Genomic DNA, 18978 nt, shown 5'->3' with positions numbered 1-18978 from the left:
AGTACGTACCTAATTATTGTACAATAGTCAATAATAGTATGTTCCACAAGTCCGGTATCACACTAAGTATCGGGGAAACCACCTACATCAGTTTTTAGACATTCGTCTTGACTTTTAAACTTTGAAATTGATATCATAAATGTTAAATACCTTTTAGATTACCTTCGTTGATTGTTGATCGTTGAGAAAACGTAAAAACCGTATTAACATATTACTCTACATTTATATCTATTGATTAGCCTTTGAGTTAATATTTATAATTTATGGGTCTTTTTGGACAAACTGTACAGTACATTTAATGATTTTGTACACTTCGGTGACTGTGTACAAATAATAATAACTTGAAAACAAATTAAAAGTCAATATAATAATATAGTCCCAACACCAGTAACTACACCCAACAGCCACGAGAAGGCGAAAAACCGTTTTTCACTGGACAATATTAGTTTAAAATTTAAATACCCCGGGAATGGTAACACTGGCAGACGTGTTTGTTTCAATATTATTGTATGTACCACGGAACGTATGGAAATCGGTATTCTATCTTTTATGTTTTTCTTTTCGGCTTGTTGCAGTGTCTTGTTATCGCATTTGAAAACGACATATAAAAATATAAAATAATATGTTGAAAATATTTTAAGTAGGTAATATTATAGTTTAATACATTTTCTTTAGGTTCCTCGCGATATTTCTCCTGCTCGTAACGGTTTTACAAACTACGGAAATGATCGTAGTCACTCTGAACACCATCTGTCCCATCGTTCAACTGTATTCCGACTAAATATTGTTAATCTGCCGCGATATGATGTCGATCCCGACCAACAATCTCAAACTGGCGGTGGAGATGGCCACCCGAGTAGAATCAGCCCTAGCAAAACGGGTCGGCGACCAGCCGGAGGTATGAGTTGTAGTTTTCGTGCCGGCTTAGTCCAATAGTCAAAATACCAAGAAATTCTTTTTACAAAATATGTCCTCTCGTCTTGCACAGGCCCAATGTGCGCCCCCTCAACAAGCAACGCCGCAGCTCAAAACACAGTTCGAAATCAATGACTTGGCAGACACCGACCGTATACTACTCACCAGCAAGTCCATACAAAATGACATCGAAGAGTTTTCGGGTGATTTGTTTTTAGAATTATTGGTTTACCGAAATCTCACCTCTATACCGCAAGCCTGTTTGCGGCTGTTTGATATTTATTATTTGACTAAGCATTATATATTGTAAAACTATATTTAAATATTATGTCTTAATTTGATCAATTGCTATTGTGTAGGTACGGTTATTGTTACTAGAGGACGGTATTTGACTCCTAAAGAAAAAAATCAAGCTTCATCAGAGCGATCATTACATTTACTCATTAAAGGACCGAAAAAACAAAATTTAGATCGTGAGCATATTGAGTCATTAACTTCTATAGACTTAGATTTTATTCTGTTTTCTTTATTTTAACTTTAGTTGCTATTCAAAAAATTCAATCACTTATTCAACGAGACAAAGATATGTCTAAGCATCCAAATTTGACGTCTGGCCCTTTGATTAATGGGGCAGGAATTGTAAGTAAAACGTTAAGTTTATTTTTATATTATTTAAATATCAAAACTATTAAGAGACACTATAATATTAATTATTAGGAAAAAGTCTTAATTGGCTTAGACCATGCGCCGCCAGCTTTTGACCTACGAAATAAGATATTAGGCTTAAATGGAGCTAATCTTCATTATATAATGAATGAAACGGGGGCGGTAGTTACCATGCGAGGACGAGGTTCTGGATTCATTGAAGCTAATGGACAAGAATCAGTTGAACCTTTACATCTTTGTGTCGAGTAATTCAAATTTTAGTTTTAATTAATCATTTACTAACTTTTATAGCAATCAGTTATACTCAATGATACCTGTTACTATTGTAGACATGCAAAAAATGAAGTACTGCAAAATGGTAGACAATTAGCTTTCAATTTAATTGAAACTATTCAAAATGAATATAGTGCTACATACGCTTCTAACCATGTAGCACCGCCACCCAATGTTGCACACCAGCCATCAAATGTACATATTCAACAACCACAAGTAATCCATCAACAAACTATTCAAACCAATAATGGTCAAATACCACAAATGAATCCAAGTAAATATCTACTCTTATATTTTAATGGTCTGTTTAAAAATCTATTATATATTTGTAGCTCAATATCAGACTGTTCAAGTTGCTGCACAAACTGGAATGATGACATTACAGGATGGATCACAAGTGGTACAGACATCTGTTGCTAATGTTCAGATGCCATTATTCACACAACAAGGCGGTAAGATTTATAGAAATGATTTTTTAATATTTTATTTAAATAAATATATATATTAAATTCCATATTGAGTGATAAACTTATTAGTTATTATGTATCTTATGACTCCATTACAAGTAAAACCTTTCACTTTACAAACTGTAAAACTTTGAAATCTATTACTATCAATAATCTTATGATGTTTAAAAATAAAAATTGTATTTTTAAATGGTTGTTACTGTATAATTCAGTACCTCAATTAATGGCGGTTCCCCCACCAGTAATGGGAGGTCACCAACAACAACACCAGTCAGCACAAAACGCACAGGGGCCAACCCACATAGCTTCTTTGGGCCAACATCAAGCATCGATTATGCCTCAAATACAAACACAAGTAGTCAACCAGCAACAACAGCACCAACTACCATTGTCTGTTACGCCGGTTAGCTATTCGACAATTCAATCACAGCAACAACAGCTAATTCAGCAGCAAACAATACAAACTGTATGTTGTGTATTCATTGAGTGTTTATTATTAATTAATGTACTTATGTTTATTTTCTTATATTTTAGAAAAGTTTAGAAAATGTTCAACATACACCGTCTGTTACCCATACTACTCCTACAACCCTAGCTAATGGTGTTATTCCACATACTCAAGCATTTATGACTCAAGCTGCACTTCCTATTCAAGTAAATAGTTAAATTATTTCCAATAGATTCAAAATCAACTAACCATATAATTTTTTAGTATATTCAAACGTCTAATGGCCAAATTATTGCATACCAACCACAAGTGCAATCTAATGCATTCCAAATGGCTCAATCTCCCAATGTTGGACAAGTAACTCAATTAAGCCAACAGTCCAACTCTGGGTTGATTGGTACTACTTACATACTTGGTAACCAAATGGCACAATACCAGCAACCATCTGGCCAACCAGGCCAAGTCATGATTGTACAGTACCAACAACCACCACCAGCTGAAATCCAACAGCCTGCCATGCAGACTATTCATTTACAACAAACCCAGTCTGGTCAATTGATCCCAGCAAACATTCCTAATGGCCAATTAATTGTACAACAGACACCAGGGCAACCTGCTCAAATACAAATGATGATGCCTCAATTGAATCAGTTCCAAAATCTTCAACCACAAATCATACAGAACTTGCCTGGCCTTTTACAGTCACAAGTTAGTCAAGCATCTACACAACAGTTATTACTCCAACAGCAGGGCAAGACATTTACACATCAAACAGCTTCACCTGGTGGCAATCAGTTAATGTCACTGCCAATATCTCATCAAATTCTTCAGTCACAAGGCAACGGTATTGTTACAATGACACTTCCACAACAACAGCAGCAACAACAATCACACAAACCACAACATCAGCTGATTCAGACACAAATGTCAGATAAACAACAAGTCATCTACAAACAAGACGATAGCCATCAACCCATCATGATTCAGCAAGGACAGCAGCAGTCCATTCAGTATTTTCAACAAAGCAACCAATTTCAATACCAACCTTTAAAACGATCGTATGAAATGGTTAGATATTTAAACTCAAGTAGTAACAAAAAAAAGGTCAATAATCTATACACAGTGTTTTCAGGTTGTATCAGAAGGTGGAGGAATCACTGGAGCCAAAATAATACGAACTGGACCATCACCAGTTACTGGGCAAGTACAAATACATGTGCAATACATTTAACTAATTGTTTTTTTAGGAGCGAATAACCCACTAATAGTTTTTATTTTAGGAGTTTCTTTAATCATGTTATTTTTCAGAAGAAGAGGAGATTTATTTTAACATAACATTTTTTATTAAACTAATTTTTATTGCAATTTATATAAATTTATTCAACAGTAATGATGGTAATGATGACAACCAAATACGCCAACTGACAATTAATGGTATGGTAGCTACTTCAAATTCAGGGAGACGTACTCCGCAGACTAATTTTCAGCATCAATTAGCAACAGGTGCCTCAAACATTACAGGTTAACTTACTATTGTAATGATTTATAAAACTTAAATTGAAAATGTTCTATTTTCCAGCGTAGCTGCATTTATTCTAATCATGTTATTTTTCAGATTTCATAAGGAAAACTAATAATATTAAAATTAATTTTTTACAGGACTTTTATTATTTATTTAAAATTTTAGTTTGAATAATTAATTATAACTAATAAGTAAATACTATTTTCAGGTGATTCCCGTTCCAAGGAATGTTCAAATATGAATACTAAAGGTAAATATTTTCAAATTACTTATATAATATTCAAATAGTAATCTTAAATTAATTTTTAGAAGATATAAATAAGCAAGTTGACCGAAATAAACAACAGCGATATCAATTTTATCCAGGTAAATACATTCAACTAGTATTTACGAACATTAAAACATAATAGCATACACTTATAATATTCCACTCAATATTAAGCAATTTAATTTTCATGCTATTTAATATCAACAAGAATGTTTAAAAATTATAGTGTTATATATTTGTTAACTATTTGTGTTTCAACTGAATGTACATAAATATATTTGTATTTCAACACAGGCCGTGGATATGAACCAGATCAACGATCTGGAACTCCTGTTTCGGAATCTAATCGAACACAGTCCGTGACATTCACAGTATTGCCCGATCCAATGAGAAATCAGACCTTTACTCCTGCTCAAGCTGCTGATTTACAACAACAACACCAACAGCAACAGCAGCAGCAGCAACAACAACAACAACAACAACAACAGCAACAACAGCAGCAACAACAACAGCAGCAACAACAACAACAGCAGCAACAACAACAGCAGCAGCCTCAGGCCACTATTACATACCAAACACAGCAACAAATACCATCGTATTGGATTCAGCAAGGTAGCTCCCCCCAAGAAGGTACCATCACCGGCACATCCCCTACAAAAGAAGGGACACTCCATTATGTAGATTAATTTGTGAATTGTTTAAACCCCATATCTAGGTATATGGCATGTTCAATAATTTGATCAATTTCATATTTTTATTTTATACATATAATTTTAGTTATGTTCATAATTATATTTAAGTCTATTTTTTAAAAAAAAAAATACATTTTTAAAAAAACATGCTTTTATTTTTTTCAACAATCATCGATAACAATCAAACCAATAAGTATTTACGCTTAAAAAAGATTGCGGCAAATAGGACATGTGGATTTGTTGCTTGTAACAAACCATTTATACTGAAAAACAAACCAATCAGAAATATTAAATTACAAGTTTGGAAAAGAAATATTATAATGTAATATATATCATGTGTGTGAATAATGTTATATATGTGCTAAATACTCACTAAACAAGAGCTGTGGAATTTCTTGTGACACGTACGACAGGCAGACTTGGGCAACTGATAGTTAGAGTTGTGCAGTATAGAATAACATATGTAACACTCCTCTACACCATCAAACTTCTTAGTGATATTCAGTTGCCACAAAGATATACCGTCAATGATTGAGCCGTTCTGATGTGAAAAGAACAGCGCCAACTGTTTCAACCATCCTTTCCACTGAGACATGTTGATCATGCTCTTGTCGCTGCTCACTCTGATCAATCCCAAAGGATGATTACTGGCCATCTGTATGGTGATGTCCACAGCCGTTTCTTCAATCATGTACGAAACGACGAGTATACCACGGTTTTCGTACAAGTTCACCTGAAGAAACATAATAGATAAAAATTAACATCAACCGCAACTACATTTAAAGCGGAGCCACAAATACATACCACTATATTATCAATTTTTTTCGCTTGTTTGATGTCTTGGAACTCTTGAACAATCAAACTTTGTGATACATATTTGGTTGTTAGTTTGTCGACCAAAGTTGACACTTTATGTTCACTGTCAGTCCACCATTTGCGTACAACTGCTGGCAACGTATGTAACAGATTGTAATATGTCCAGCACACCATATGCCAGAGTTTTTTGTTGTTCCAATAGTCCGTCGGTGAACAGCTGGGTCTCAAGTTGAACAACTCTTTGATAATTGGATTAACGTCGTTGTTGGCATATGTCTTGATGATAGAATGTGGCATCAACTTCAACAAATTCTCCATCAAAAACGAAATAGAGTTGTTATTGCTAAAAAAAGATTTGTAATTAACGTTTTGGATATCAGTTTGCCGTTATCAATTGTTCAATGTATGCACAGAATGTCAGAACATGACTTACCTCAAATGAGAAATGTACTTGTATCGTTCTTGAGACTCAAGTTTTGAACATAATTTAAATATAACATTCCACAACAACAAATAAACTCGAGTATTTTTTAAATCCTTAGAGAAAGTTTTGGGTTCAAATGTACTTCCAATTCTAAAAACACATTTTAATTAATAACTACATAGAACATGACTATAAATTGACAAAAAATAAAAATTGAATACTTGATTTCCGTTAACATTGTACAGATCAGGTCTTGAAGTTTTTGCAAAGGTAGAGTAGAAAGTTCAAATGGTACTTGTTCCGATTCAAAGTCAGTGTCCACGTCAACTTTGCGCACCTCACATAATCTGTGGGATTAGAAAATAATATAAATACAAAAATAAAATGCTAATAATACTCTTGTTTTTTTTTTTTATCAACATACTTGTCTAAGATATTGTAAGCAGTGATTTCGATTGGATAACAGTCTGAATTAATCAAGTCAGAACAAAGGCTAAACCAATATTTTTGATCTATTTCCTCAAATTCTAAATAATTCATAGAATTGCTCAGAGCTTCTAATACAAGTTCATGAATACAACTGTTACAGTTTTTCGACAACTCAACCCAAATCTTCACCAAGCAATCACGCACAACTTTTGTGTCTGATCTAAATACTATCAGGTTTTCGTTGCTCTCCGGTACATGTTTATAAATCTCTTCATGATAAAATGTCATCAGTTTAACAAATAAAGAACCGACCAAGGCAGTAGCAACCCCAATGGGCAAATATGTTTTGCAGTCAAAATCTACTACATTGGTTAGGGTCAACATTACAGATTCTAAACGACTGAATATTGTTTTGCTGTATTTTAATATGATTGATGCATCATCTGTGTAGAGAAAGATCAAGTTTAAAAACTCAATGTTACGTATGGTTTCCACCATCGTCTTTTCATCATTCAAACACCTAGAACGCACAAACACGTCATGATCATCATTCATCACTTATCTCTGGAAATGACTGTGTTGTAAAACTTACTCAGAGTCATTAGTGAGCAATTTTTCTTCAGAATCTAACACCTTCTGTATTTGAGAAACTGTATCACTGTTGGTAGTCTTTCTGAAGTGCACATTCCAAACACATCGTGTATCTGCCAATGAGAGATGATCATACTCCAAGTTGGTCATGCCGCAAAAATTCACAAAAACCTATCCAAATCAAACACAGACAATGTTAATAAATCATATTTCAGTATAGAACATTTATTTTTTTAGCATAGAAAAAATTATTTAATGTCCTTTGTACAATATTAAAGATAAGTTTATTACCAAATGTTAATACGAATGCTGACAAAATATTAAATTTGATATTATAGAATTAGACAAAATTCCTAAACAACTTTTTATCCCACCTAAAATTTACTCTTGGTAATGCAAAGTTCAAAAAAAAATTTGAGTTATTTAAAATGTTGACCAATTAAGTATTATGACTTTGAAGGAGAATTTTTCATTTTTGAAATATCATGGTGTTCAAGTTACTGAGTAAACTGTATTATTTTTAATGTGGTTAAATCCAAATTATTAGGAAAAGTATAATACATTTATAGGTATATAATGAAAAGTCAAATCATAAAACTAATTTATATTAACAATATAACAATGATGCTGAAGTTACAGATACACTGAACATAAAATAAAAAAATCTATTGAATATTTCTTTTTTTTTTTTAAATAAAAGAGCAAAAAACAGTAAATTAATATCACCTGAATAATGTGTATACAATTCACACTATCACTATGTTTTGACATAGAAGAATTATACAGATTAATCAATTCTTCATTCGGCAATGACAACATATCCAATACAAATTCCAACGATTTACACCAATATGGGCCATCATTAATTGTTCTATAATAATAAAAAAAAAATGTAAATTTAGTACATGACAAGTAATTAAAACAATTCACATACTTTTCCATAATTTTGTTTATGATGGCATAAGCCACATTTTTTGATTGGGATTGAATGAGTACACCAACACTAGTTTTAGTATCCTCAAAAATAGTACTCTTAATTTTACAACAATATTTTCTCTAAATTAAAAAATAATAATATTTTTTAGACAACAATGCACAATAATATTGGAAAACAAATTTTTTTTTATATAATTTAAACCCACGTTTGAAAAATATTTTTGTAGGTGTGCAATCACATTTACATTGCAAATTATATCAGCCATAATATTGACAAATTCTTCATCAACACTGTCCAAAGTAGTTGGTAGTTCAGATTCATTGAAAAATTTTAAAATCTGTTTTGTGAACACATACATATGAGAATATAATGCATACACAGTGTCAAAGCACCCATCGCTTGTATCTATGTAATTCCCAACATTTCCAGTGTAAAATAATGATCCGTTAATATAGGATGCCAATTCGCAACATTTAATTGCTTTTGAGTGATCAACACTATTAGCACATTTTATCAACTCATACAAAAATTTTATTGGCAAGGTATTTTGTTGGGTACATGATAAGAAATCTTCAATAAATTGATCTACTGTACTTTCTACGTGTTCTATATCTACACCCATAGTTTGTAGGTAATTTGTAACAACCAAACTACACCTCTTCATAACCTCATTGTCGTGTGCATCTATCATATTATTCAACACGAGTTTCCAGGTTAGACTGAGCTCTTCTTGGTCTCTACATTCACCATCTTGTGATTTTTCCAAATATGTACAGATTAAGCACTCCATTGTGTTGAATATGAGATCAAGGTGGTTATTGACAAATGATTGGTCATTTAAATTTTTTTCAAATATTTGTCGTAACATAATAACTAACGAAGAGGTAGGGTTAGTATGTACAGTTTCCAAAAGTACTTTTGTCCATTTCTCACAAACGGTGTTATCTAAAAATACAACAATCATATTATTTAATGTCCATATTGTGTCCAGGATTATAAAAATCACCTTTAAGTTTTAAACAATTTGTAAGGAGATTTGATTTATTTAGATCTACATCAAAGGATATGAATTTTTTAAATTCATCTTGCATGGGAATAGACTCTAACCAATCGCAAATCACCACAGGTAAAGTGTTTCCATCACTAATATACTTCATTATTTCTTTAAGCACAACATCTGATCCAAACTAAACACAAAAAAAAAAATTGTTAAAGTTTAAATATTATTTTATTACAAAATATTGAATAAATACCAAATTTAAGTCATCAATCATATTAATTTGTTCATTCTTGTTATCAATAGTTTCCAATAACCCAATAATTACTGATATTGAGTTATACGTCAAAACTTTATCATCATTAATCCACGTTTTGACATATCTTTCATATAATCTGAACGAAGATGATGTATTATCATTTGTGCCAGGTAATGTTTGGGACAATTTTTGATCGACGCCATAATTTTTAAATGCTAATATCACTTGACACACATGGTTGGCATACATATGTCCTACTTCAGGATAGGAAGTTCTATCTAAATAGAACTGTAAAACAACATTAACAAAATTTGTCAAATCATTTTGATAGTCATCATTGAATAATGGTTTTGATGGGAGGAACACTTCTCCAGTTTCTTCAAATGTAACTCTCAAATTTTTTTTTTTCTTTACTACAGGATTTCTTAAGTGATTCAATACAATTAAATGTACTTGTAGCTGACTAAGTATGTTGTCAAAAATAATTTCTTCATCAAGACCACTTCCAATCAAAAGAGTATTTAAATTATTCCATATTGTGGTTTTTAAATTGTGTAATTTATTGTTATTGGTCAAAAATTCTAGGAATACTGCTAAATGAGATATAACTGGCGGTGTCATAGTTTTTGCTAATTTACCAGTTAGACTGAACTTGACCAAAGTTAAAACCTGTTGAAAATAAATTAAATAAGTGCAAATTTGTGTAATAATAACTTAAATATAAATTTAAATAAAATGCATACTTCAGAAATCACAGTGTTACTAAACAATTCATCTTCACTATTATTTCTTAGAATGTATGTAACAAAATCAAAAAGAGTTTCAATACCACAAACAAAATTTGTACGGTCAAAGCGATTAGACATTTTTTCTAATCTAAAACATAAATTAATGTAATGATTCAATAATAAAAATTACTGTAGTTTTATACCCTTGTATAATTGAAGTAATACACTTCAAATAAAATTCAGTAGTTGTTATAGTATTCATGACTGGACTATTTTTACATAGTTCTAATAAATTTTCATATGCAGACGAAATACATCCTTTTGAACAAGATAAAAGTTTCCAAAGTTTAGGAAGGAAAATTTTTTCAGCGTTTGATTGTGACCAAAAATAATTTAACTATACAGAAAATAATATTAATAATAATGTAGTTCATACAATATAATATTCGTAAGTTTTACCTCGGGTTTTGATAAAACAATTATAATGTTTTTCCAAATGACATTTGACACGGTGATATTATCTTCATCAATATTATCGAACACAGCAAAAGCCACCTTTTTACATTCACCTTCTAAAAACTGTTGTAATTTAAATAATATAGAATGTAATAGAGTATACCAAGCTTGTCGGACCTGTAGATAAACATTGAAAAACAATTTTCAAACAAATAAAATAATCATAGAAAATATTACAAAACATACACTTGGTGTTGGATGTTTATTTAACTTCCAGTAGGTAGAATTAGAAAGCAACATTGATTTCAAATCACTTTCAATACTTTCAATATGTTCAGCGGGAAGCGAATTCAAAAATGTTGCTGTTGCATACAGACAACTGGTAGCAGTTCTAATTTGCATTTCCTTTATTTCATCTGAATCGACTCTATAAATTAATTTTAAAAACATAAATATAAAGATTTTTAATGTATACATTAGTTTATAAAAACTTACTTAGTATTTAATAATGATGGATTGGTTATGTTCTCAATTAAATAATTAAATATTTCTTTTTGACAAAATACAATTACTTCAGTTCTTTTATTTGGAGGGAAAGTATTCTAAATTATAAAGTTTAATTTAAAATCAAATTTAATTTCACAAAAATACAGACGTACAAACCTCAAAAGTGGATGATGCAACAGACGCAGTTGGTGGATGAGTGTCATACTGAGCCACAAACCAATGGGCAAAAAACCTTTTTAGAAATGGTGCTACATTTCGTTGTACACGGTTTAAGTAAGATCGCAGAGCTTTTTGGGTACCTTCACGTATACGTGGTTCATTATCTTTACATAAATTTACATATTGAGCGATCCATGGTGCAGAAACTTCTCTAACAGTATCTTCATCTTTAGAATCACACAACGTAGCAAATTCTTTTAAGGCCTACAGAACACATATTAAACGTGATCACATTTGTTTGACCTCTAATTAGTTATTGGTTATACATATATCATTACACACTTTGAGTTTAGTAGTAGAATCTTTTTTGTTCATTTTTTTCAAAACCACTTGAAAATCTGGACTGACATTGCAATCCAAAATGTCAGCAAAAGGGAATTTAATCTTATCTGGAACCACTCCATATGTATCAGTAGTACTCAACAATAATTGAGCTCTCGCACTGCTTGAAGGCTAGAACGTAAACATCAATTTTCAATACCAATTTCAATATTTCACCATTTAGACAAAACCAACTCACTTTGTAATTATTTTTGACCCTCTGAGCAACTTGCTTTTTCCCCATTATAATATAAAAATTAAGGTGATTATTTTTTTTTAATTAAAAAATTGGTATCAATACTATTACATTGACAAATTTAACATAGTATTATGCAAACATTAAATTATTGCCTGGTTCAACTCTAAACAAATGTATATTTTATTGAAAAAACTTTATAGTAGACAAATTATGTTCACAACTACTGTACATTTGTTTACAATAAACATAATATTAACATAAACACGAAACAGACATCAGTGAATCACAGTACTTTTCACCAAAAACACAACACTTATCAAATCTTGTGGAGTTGTCAGCACCATAGATAATAAACATTATTGTTATGTTTCACAGATTTCTATTTAGTGCAATTATAGAATAGATACCTATATAGAATAAACTTTTATTATCTACGTCTGTGTTATCTGATAACGATACTTACGTGGTATAAGGCTGTAGATCGAACTTGTCCACAACCATGGTTATGCTACATAGACGTGTGCTAAGTGCGCGCCAAACCACCTTTCAAAGAATTTTAATTTTAGTATTTCGAAATAAATAAGGTACCTATTCAAATATAAATATGTGATAATTTAATTTAGAAAAAACCCCGTTCGGATTTGCCTGGAGTAGTTCATTAATGCGATTTCAATTATTATTAGAGGGCCAAGTCTATCCAACCTCCCTCCTAATAAATCAATATTCAAATTCATATGAATATAATAGAACTAAGCAATTCGAAGCAATTAAAAAACATTTTTTTTTTCAAATAAACCAAACAAAGCGTAGAAACATTGCTGACCTAAATATAATAACTTTTTGTTTAATGCTAATAAATATGTAAAAAAGAAAATGTAGTAAAAAAGAGTAGATGTGTAGATATAAAATGCAGTTTGTTTGAGGCTTAGGGTAAAAAGTTTAAACTACTACGCTACTTGAATTATACATGGCCGTCGTCTGTCAGAGAAAAATCAACCCAAACTACTAGCTAAAAAGCCAAGAAACCAACGTCTTATGAGCACAAACAAATTACAATTCGAACTACTGTCATATGCACAAATAATTTATATTGCCTACAAATGCATACAAATATGATTTACTCCTCATACGACCATTCAAGGCATTCATTGTGATCTCATTGTATACATCCAATAATAATATTTTCTTATTATGCCATATAAACATATAGATTGTCAATTTTATAAATTAAAAAAAAACAAACAATATTAGTTTTAAGGTATATTTATTTATTTAAGTACCTGACTACTTATTTTTAATTTAAGTAAATTTAATTTAATTACATTTAAAGTTATTTTATTTTATATTTTTAGATGTTTAACATAATATTTATGTGTTTTATAGAATCATTAGAATATATTAACAAAAAAAAACTTATTTTAATTATTTATTTTATTTTGATTGGTTCAGATTAAAACTATTAAATAAGATTGAATTATCAACAACTAACAATAATAAAATTAATTTATAGTGTATTATAATTGTATTATATGTAATATTTTTTCATTGATCACTTATTAAATAAATTTAAATTTATAATGACTATATGATAACCTTAAAGTCAAATTTTAAATTTAAAGCTATGCCTAAGTTAGTTTTGCGTAAACTATAGGTAATGGGTATAGAATGTTTAGTACAATGGATTTTAATAATACAATATAATAAAATGTGAAATTCTGCGTTTTTGGTCATATGGCTATGCAGAAACTAGAAAAATAGTTTTTTTTTATCATTGGTCAGTGTTAGAAATTAATGCCCTTAATTTATTTTTAATTTTTAAAGAGCAAAGCAAAATACATAGGTGCATTTTGACTTTTTACATCACTCTAATCAATAAAATGAAACAATGTAATAACACAATATAATATTATACTAAATATACACTTGGCAATGCATTACAATTAATGAAGACATAACAATTCTTATGAACTAACTAAATTTGAAAACTCAGTTTCATAACTGTAATTATGTGATTACAGTAAATATTAATTACCTAACTTAAATATTTAAAATGTACACTGTACATAATTTTATTTTAGTGAAAAAACTTCTCCTAAAAAAATATACTTAATTTTATAATGAAAAACAAACTATAGGTATTAGATATAATAAGAAATAAAAATATTTAATGTGATTTATTTTTAAAAGAATTTTTATTTAACTTAATAACAACTCGGATATTTGTATTATAATTTTTGAACAACATGAATAATTCAAACACAATTATCATAAAATAATATCTATACAGTATACTCCCAAAATATATTAAATAAAGTTTGATATGGAATAAATTGTGTTGGGTATACAAAACTATATATTGCGCTCTTCTGGCTTTTTGTAAGGATAATCTAAATAATCAAAAATATCTTCTTCACTGTTTATCTCCACAGGTTCACCTGGTATACCTGGTATAATGACAGAACACATACATACAATTGTTGGTTAACATAGTGGCTTATATTTAATGGTTAATTAGTAATTAGTAATTACAAATAACATTTTACCTGTAGAACCCATTGGCCGTAAAGTATATTCATTAAGTGTAAAACCTTGGTTCAAGGCATGCTCTCTCATTTGCTTATTAAATAAATCACTCCCAGTAAAATAAAGAACAGCACAATAAAATTGATCATATGGATTTAGGCGAATATCTAATCTTCTTGCTATACGATTTACTTTGCATACACCCTAATTTAAATAAAATAAAATAAATATAATAATTTTCACACATAAACTACATTTTATTTTAGTAAAAATTAAAAATGGAAACATTATTCTATCAATGAATAACTATTCATTATTCATATATTATGTTTGAAGTACCTATTATTAAAATCAAATGTTATGCTCTTAATAAAGTGTAATTTTAATATTTGTCGTTGAAAATAGTAATCAAATAATTACCATAAACTTTGTTTCTCCCAACGATATCGTTTCAGTGATGAGGTTATTTTTTTTCAGAATATCTACAACCACTTGCAATTTGTCACTTTTTTTCTTAATATCCTGAGACATAAACGATGGATGAGAAATCAAAGTATCAATATCTCCACTGAACTTTTTACCTCGTCTAAAATTTAAAAAAAAAACTAGAATGAATAATGTTTTTATAGAAGAAATAATACAACTATTGTGGTATATATCCAGTGTTCGGAACGTTCACTAAAAAAATGAACTCGTTCACGTTCCAGTTTTTTTCAAACGAACGTGTTCACGTTCACGTTCATTCAAAAAATGAACGCATTTATTGGGCGTTCATTTAATTTTTTTTTCTCAGTAATTACTAATTAAATTTAAATTTGATATCATAGGAACTATAATGGAAAATATTATTATAATATGATTGATTAAAATATTTTAAAAATATATTTATTAAATGGTAAATAAATTAAACTTCTTAATAATCGATTAAGTTCATTAAAAATATAAACGTCGTTCACATTCACGTTCTATTTTAAAAATACGAGTGACGTTCACGTATCGTTCACTATTTATGAACGTGAACGCGTGAACGTGCGTTCATGAACGACGTTCTTTCCAAACACTGTATATACCATACATGTAGTCAAACACCATGAATTTTGTAATATTTTAATAACCAACCTATAACTGCCACAAATAGTAACTTTGTATTTAGGATCCAATTTATGTAATGTTTTCTTGATGATTTGTTCTACTTCAATAACTTCACTTCTTGGTATTTTTTCTTCAAAGTCATTTAAATATCTAAATGCAATGATAAATTATTATAATTGTGTTAACAGTAAATTATTAATAAAATTAATATACTTTAGTCCTATAATTTGATGATGATTTAATTTATCTTGATTTTTTAACAGAATGTCAATACTTGTAACACCTAAATCATATAATTCTTTTGCTTTAGCTGGTCCAATACCACTAACTCTTGTTAAATCTTTAATAGAAACTGAAGCTTCATCGCTTCTTATCTATAATTTAAAAATATAAAATAGTAATTATATCAATATTTTTAAAATTATAAAATAACTTTATCCTGATTCATCATTGCCTAACCAAAACCGCAGACGCTATGAGTATGACATTTGGTCAGTAGTTTTGTTATATTACGTAATGACACAACTATGATAGGATTTTCTAAAATTCACATTTTAACGAGGTTCTCATACAATGATTTTGAGATTCGTGGTGGAAATTGAAATTCTTTTGTACATAAATGGTTTCCTTCGGTTACCCACGCAGATGAAATGAAACCTGACGTTATACCTTATAACTTATTAGAACAGTACCCAGAAACAACTATTTTTTTTTATTAAATTAAGGTATTATAATAATATATTAGTAATGAACTAATGATCAAAAGGTAATCTCTACTTGTAATATCAAAACTGATTTAAAAAAATTGCACACAGGTGAAACCCAGTTATTTAGCTAGTTTTAATAATATTAACAACTAAATAATTTATAAATTTAAATATAAACTATACATTATCCAGTTTTTTTAATTTTCCAGTTTCTAAGAACTCATCAATTTTCTTGGATATTTTATCACCAATTCCATCTAGTTTTTGTGCTTCCTCACCAGACTTAATACGTTTAGCGTGATTAGCTAACGCACTGGCTGCTTTTCGGTAAGCGTTGGCCTTATATATATTACGTGCAACATTTTTCTCATAATCAGCCAATTCTAAACAAATACAATAATACAAATAATTTTATGTAAAACAAAATTAGGTTGATCTCTGGCTTTAGGTCTTTTTTTCTCTAGGCCCAAAGTCAGAGTTGCACAAAAAATTATTGTTGTATAACTGTGTGAGTCACTTTAGCTACTAACCAATTAAAAATTCACAAAAATCGTGATTTGGATTTGTGGAATCACTTGGAGCTTTTCTTTTGCTCATTTTATTTCAAATTTTATATTATATTATAGGTAGCTCAAATAAAATTTACGAAATCATAATTTTAAATTTTTAACAAACGAACATAAAAGACACAATAGACAATAGAGATATCTTGTAAATAATTGAGAAAAGGACGTTCACAGACCAAAGAATTTGAATCATTTCAATTAATCACCTATTTTGTGTACGGACTACAGACTTGCCGATTTTGATAAAAACCGATTACAGCGAACCTGATAAGAAAAACATTAAATGGTCCATATTTTGTGTTAAAAACTATATAGGCAACTATATACATATATAGTTAAAAACTGTATTTCTATAATATCTACTATTAAACAGTTAAAAAAACAGTTGAAATTACCTAATAGGTATGAATGTATGATAACAATTTGAAATAATCACATCAGTAAAGATTGATTGTAGGTTATTTGTTTTCACCCAGTTCAGTTCAATCTATTTAAAAATGTTCTATAATGTAACTATCATAGGCGAATCTACAGGGTGTGCCTGGTGTGCCAGGGCACACCCTGCGACTCGTATAAACCTGTGTATAGGGCCCATAATACTCATTTCAGTTACAATGGTATTGAGTCTAAACATTAAACAATTTATATTTTAATTTTAAGAGGACGTGATACCTGCATGTGTTGTCTCTGTCTTACAAGTGCGTAACATAGCAAATTTTACGCTCAGCAGAACACGTGTAGCTCCGTTAGTTTAAAAATTAGTGCGTATTGACCTCTTATAAAATCTAAAGGTAAGATTATTATCTAGTCAACCTCATAGGTTTTTTATTATATTTTAATTTTAACGCGAGTTATGAGTATTTTAAGATGTATAAAAAATTTACAATTTTAAAATACTCATAACTCGCGTTAAAATTAAAATATAATAAAAAACCTATGAGGTTGACTAGATAATAATCTTATCTTTAGATTTTATAAGAGGTCAATTTGCACTAATTTTTAAACTAACGAAGCTACACGTGTTCTGCTGAGCGTACAATTTGCTATGTTACGCACTTGTAAGACGGAGAAAACACATGCGGGTATCACGTCCTCTTAATTTTAATTTTAATACATTTTTATGGGTACAAATATTGTCAATAAATGTTATCGTGATAAGCATAGTTGATAAGAGATCAACAATATTATCAAGAAAAGAGAAAACATGTATGTTTATTTATAGCACGGCTATAGTCGTAATTTATATTCATAATCATAGTTATTTTATGTAATTTAATTTTACGAGTGATTATCATTTTTATGGTTGACAAAATGAAAAATACTTTATTTCGTATAAAGTATTATTGTATTAACATTTAACACAGAAAAATAAAGCTTAATATCATGTCGCCTAAGAATTCAAGTGGTCACTCAAAAAGAGTGTTAAAACAAAAAAAAGATGCAGAACTGAAAAAAATGAAAGGTTCATTAAACAAATTTTTGAACAAAATTGATTCAAGTAAGTACCTATATACTTCATTCTAATAAATAATATAAATATCTTGGTATTTAATTATGATAAATTGCATTAATTAATATCATTGTTCTTATTTAGTTTTATTTGATACCTACCTATTAATTATTGATAAAAAAATATAATATAGTTTACATCTACTCTATATTGACTTACTGTTCTCTATACTTTATAATTATTAAACATATTTCAAAAATATTTTACTAACTATGTAAGTCTAAAGACCATTGGTCAGAGTTCTAACAAATGCATTTTTTTTTTGTAAGTCTTAGAACATGTGAAGTAAGATACAATTTTGTTTCATCCTTCTCTAGTATTTTATAGGAATAACTTTTTTTTTTATTATTATTATTATTATTATTATTATTAGATCCTAGTGCATCCTATGATACCTCTACAATTATATAAGATCCACGATTTGATTTTGCTATAGTTATTGCATA

General features: G+C 29.5%; 3 protein-coding genes across 5 annotated transcripts; 1 reads left to right on the top strand and 2 right to left on the bottom strand.

The window, feature by feature from the left end:
- Window positions 1-536: 536 nt before the first annotated feature.
- LOC111030293 (putative uncharacterized protein DDB_G0271606) lies at window positions 537-5514 on the top strand. Of its 3 annotated transcripts, none has more exons than XM_022309718.1 (15): window positions 537-898; window positions 989-1118; window positions 1275-1388; window positions 1457-1554; window positions 1633-1826; window positions 1911-2128; window positions 2187-2306; window positions 2534-2787; window positions 2856-2975; window positions 3034-3837; window positions 3893-3969; window positions 4157-4272; window positions 4500-4541; window positions 4601-4657; window positions 4854-5514. In XM_022309718.1, the coding sequence occupies exons 1-15, from the start codon at window positions 803-805 to the stop codon at window positions 5243-5245; spliced, it is 2832 nt and encodes a 943-aa protein (XP_022165410.1). In that variant the 5' UTR covers window positions 537-802; the 3' UTR covers window positions 5246-5514. The 3 variants fall into 3 exon arrangements, with proteins under 3 accessions (XP_022165410.1, XP_022165408.1, XP_022165409.1); XM_022309716.1 differs by having other exon boundaries at window positions 4157-4290; XM_022309717.1 differs by having other exon boundaries at window positions 539-898; window positions 3902-3969; window positions 4157-4290; window positions 4854-5245.
- LOC111030292 (E3 ubiquitin-protein ligase listerin) lies at window positions 5385-12544 on the bottom strand. Its single transcript, XM_022309714.1, has 20 exons — window positions 12135-12544; window positions 11897-12067; window positions 11552-11818; window positions 11384-11490; window positions 11135-11315; window positions 10892-11065; window positions 10636-10829; window positions 10448-10580; window positions 9702-10373; window positions 9455-9635; window positions 8654-9393; window positions 8446-8567; window positions 8238-8382; window positions 7513-7682; window positions 6916-7440; window positions 6713-6838; window positions 6501-6641; window positions 6056-6410; window positions 5625-5984; window positions 5385-5514 (listed from the first exon to the last, which is right to left on the bottom strand). The coding sequence occupies exons 1-20, from the start codon at window positions 12177-12179 to the stop codon at window positions 5455-5457; spliced, it is 4869 nt and encodes a 1622-aa protein (XP_022165406.1). The 5' UTR covers window positions 12180-12544; the 3' UTR covers window positions 5385-5454.
- A 1814-nt stretch (window positions 12545-14358) lies between these two features.
- Window positions 14359-17422, bottom strand: LOC111030290 (DNA polymerase beta-like). Its single transcript, XM_022309712.1, has 7 exons — window positions 16987-17422; window positions 16640-16839; window positions 15963-16123; window positions 15777-15899; window positions 15078-15243; window positions 14678-14861; window positions 14359-14578 (listed from the first exon to the last, which is right to left on the bottom strand). The coding sequence occupies exons 1-7, from the start codon at window positions 17051-17053 to the stop codon at window positions 14484-14486; spliced, it is 996 nt and encodes a 331-aa protein (XP_022165404.1). The 5' UTR covers window positions 17054-17422; the 3' UTR covers window positions 14359-14483.
- Window positions 17423-18978: the final 1556 nt, after the last annotated feature.

This window comes from Myzus persicae, unplaced genomic scaffold, assembly GCF_001856785.1.
Source record: "Myzus persicae strain clone G006 unplaced genomic scaffold, MPER_G0061.0, whole genome shotgun sequence".
Classification (NCBI taxonomy): Eukaryota; Metazoa; Arthropoda; class Insecta; order Hemiptera; family Aphididae; genus Myzus; species Myzus persicae.
The sequence above is the reverse complement of the archived record's forward strand: the minus strand, read 5'-3'. Positions and strand labels throughout refer to the sequence as shown.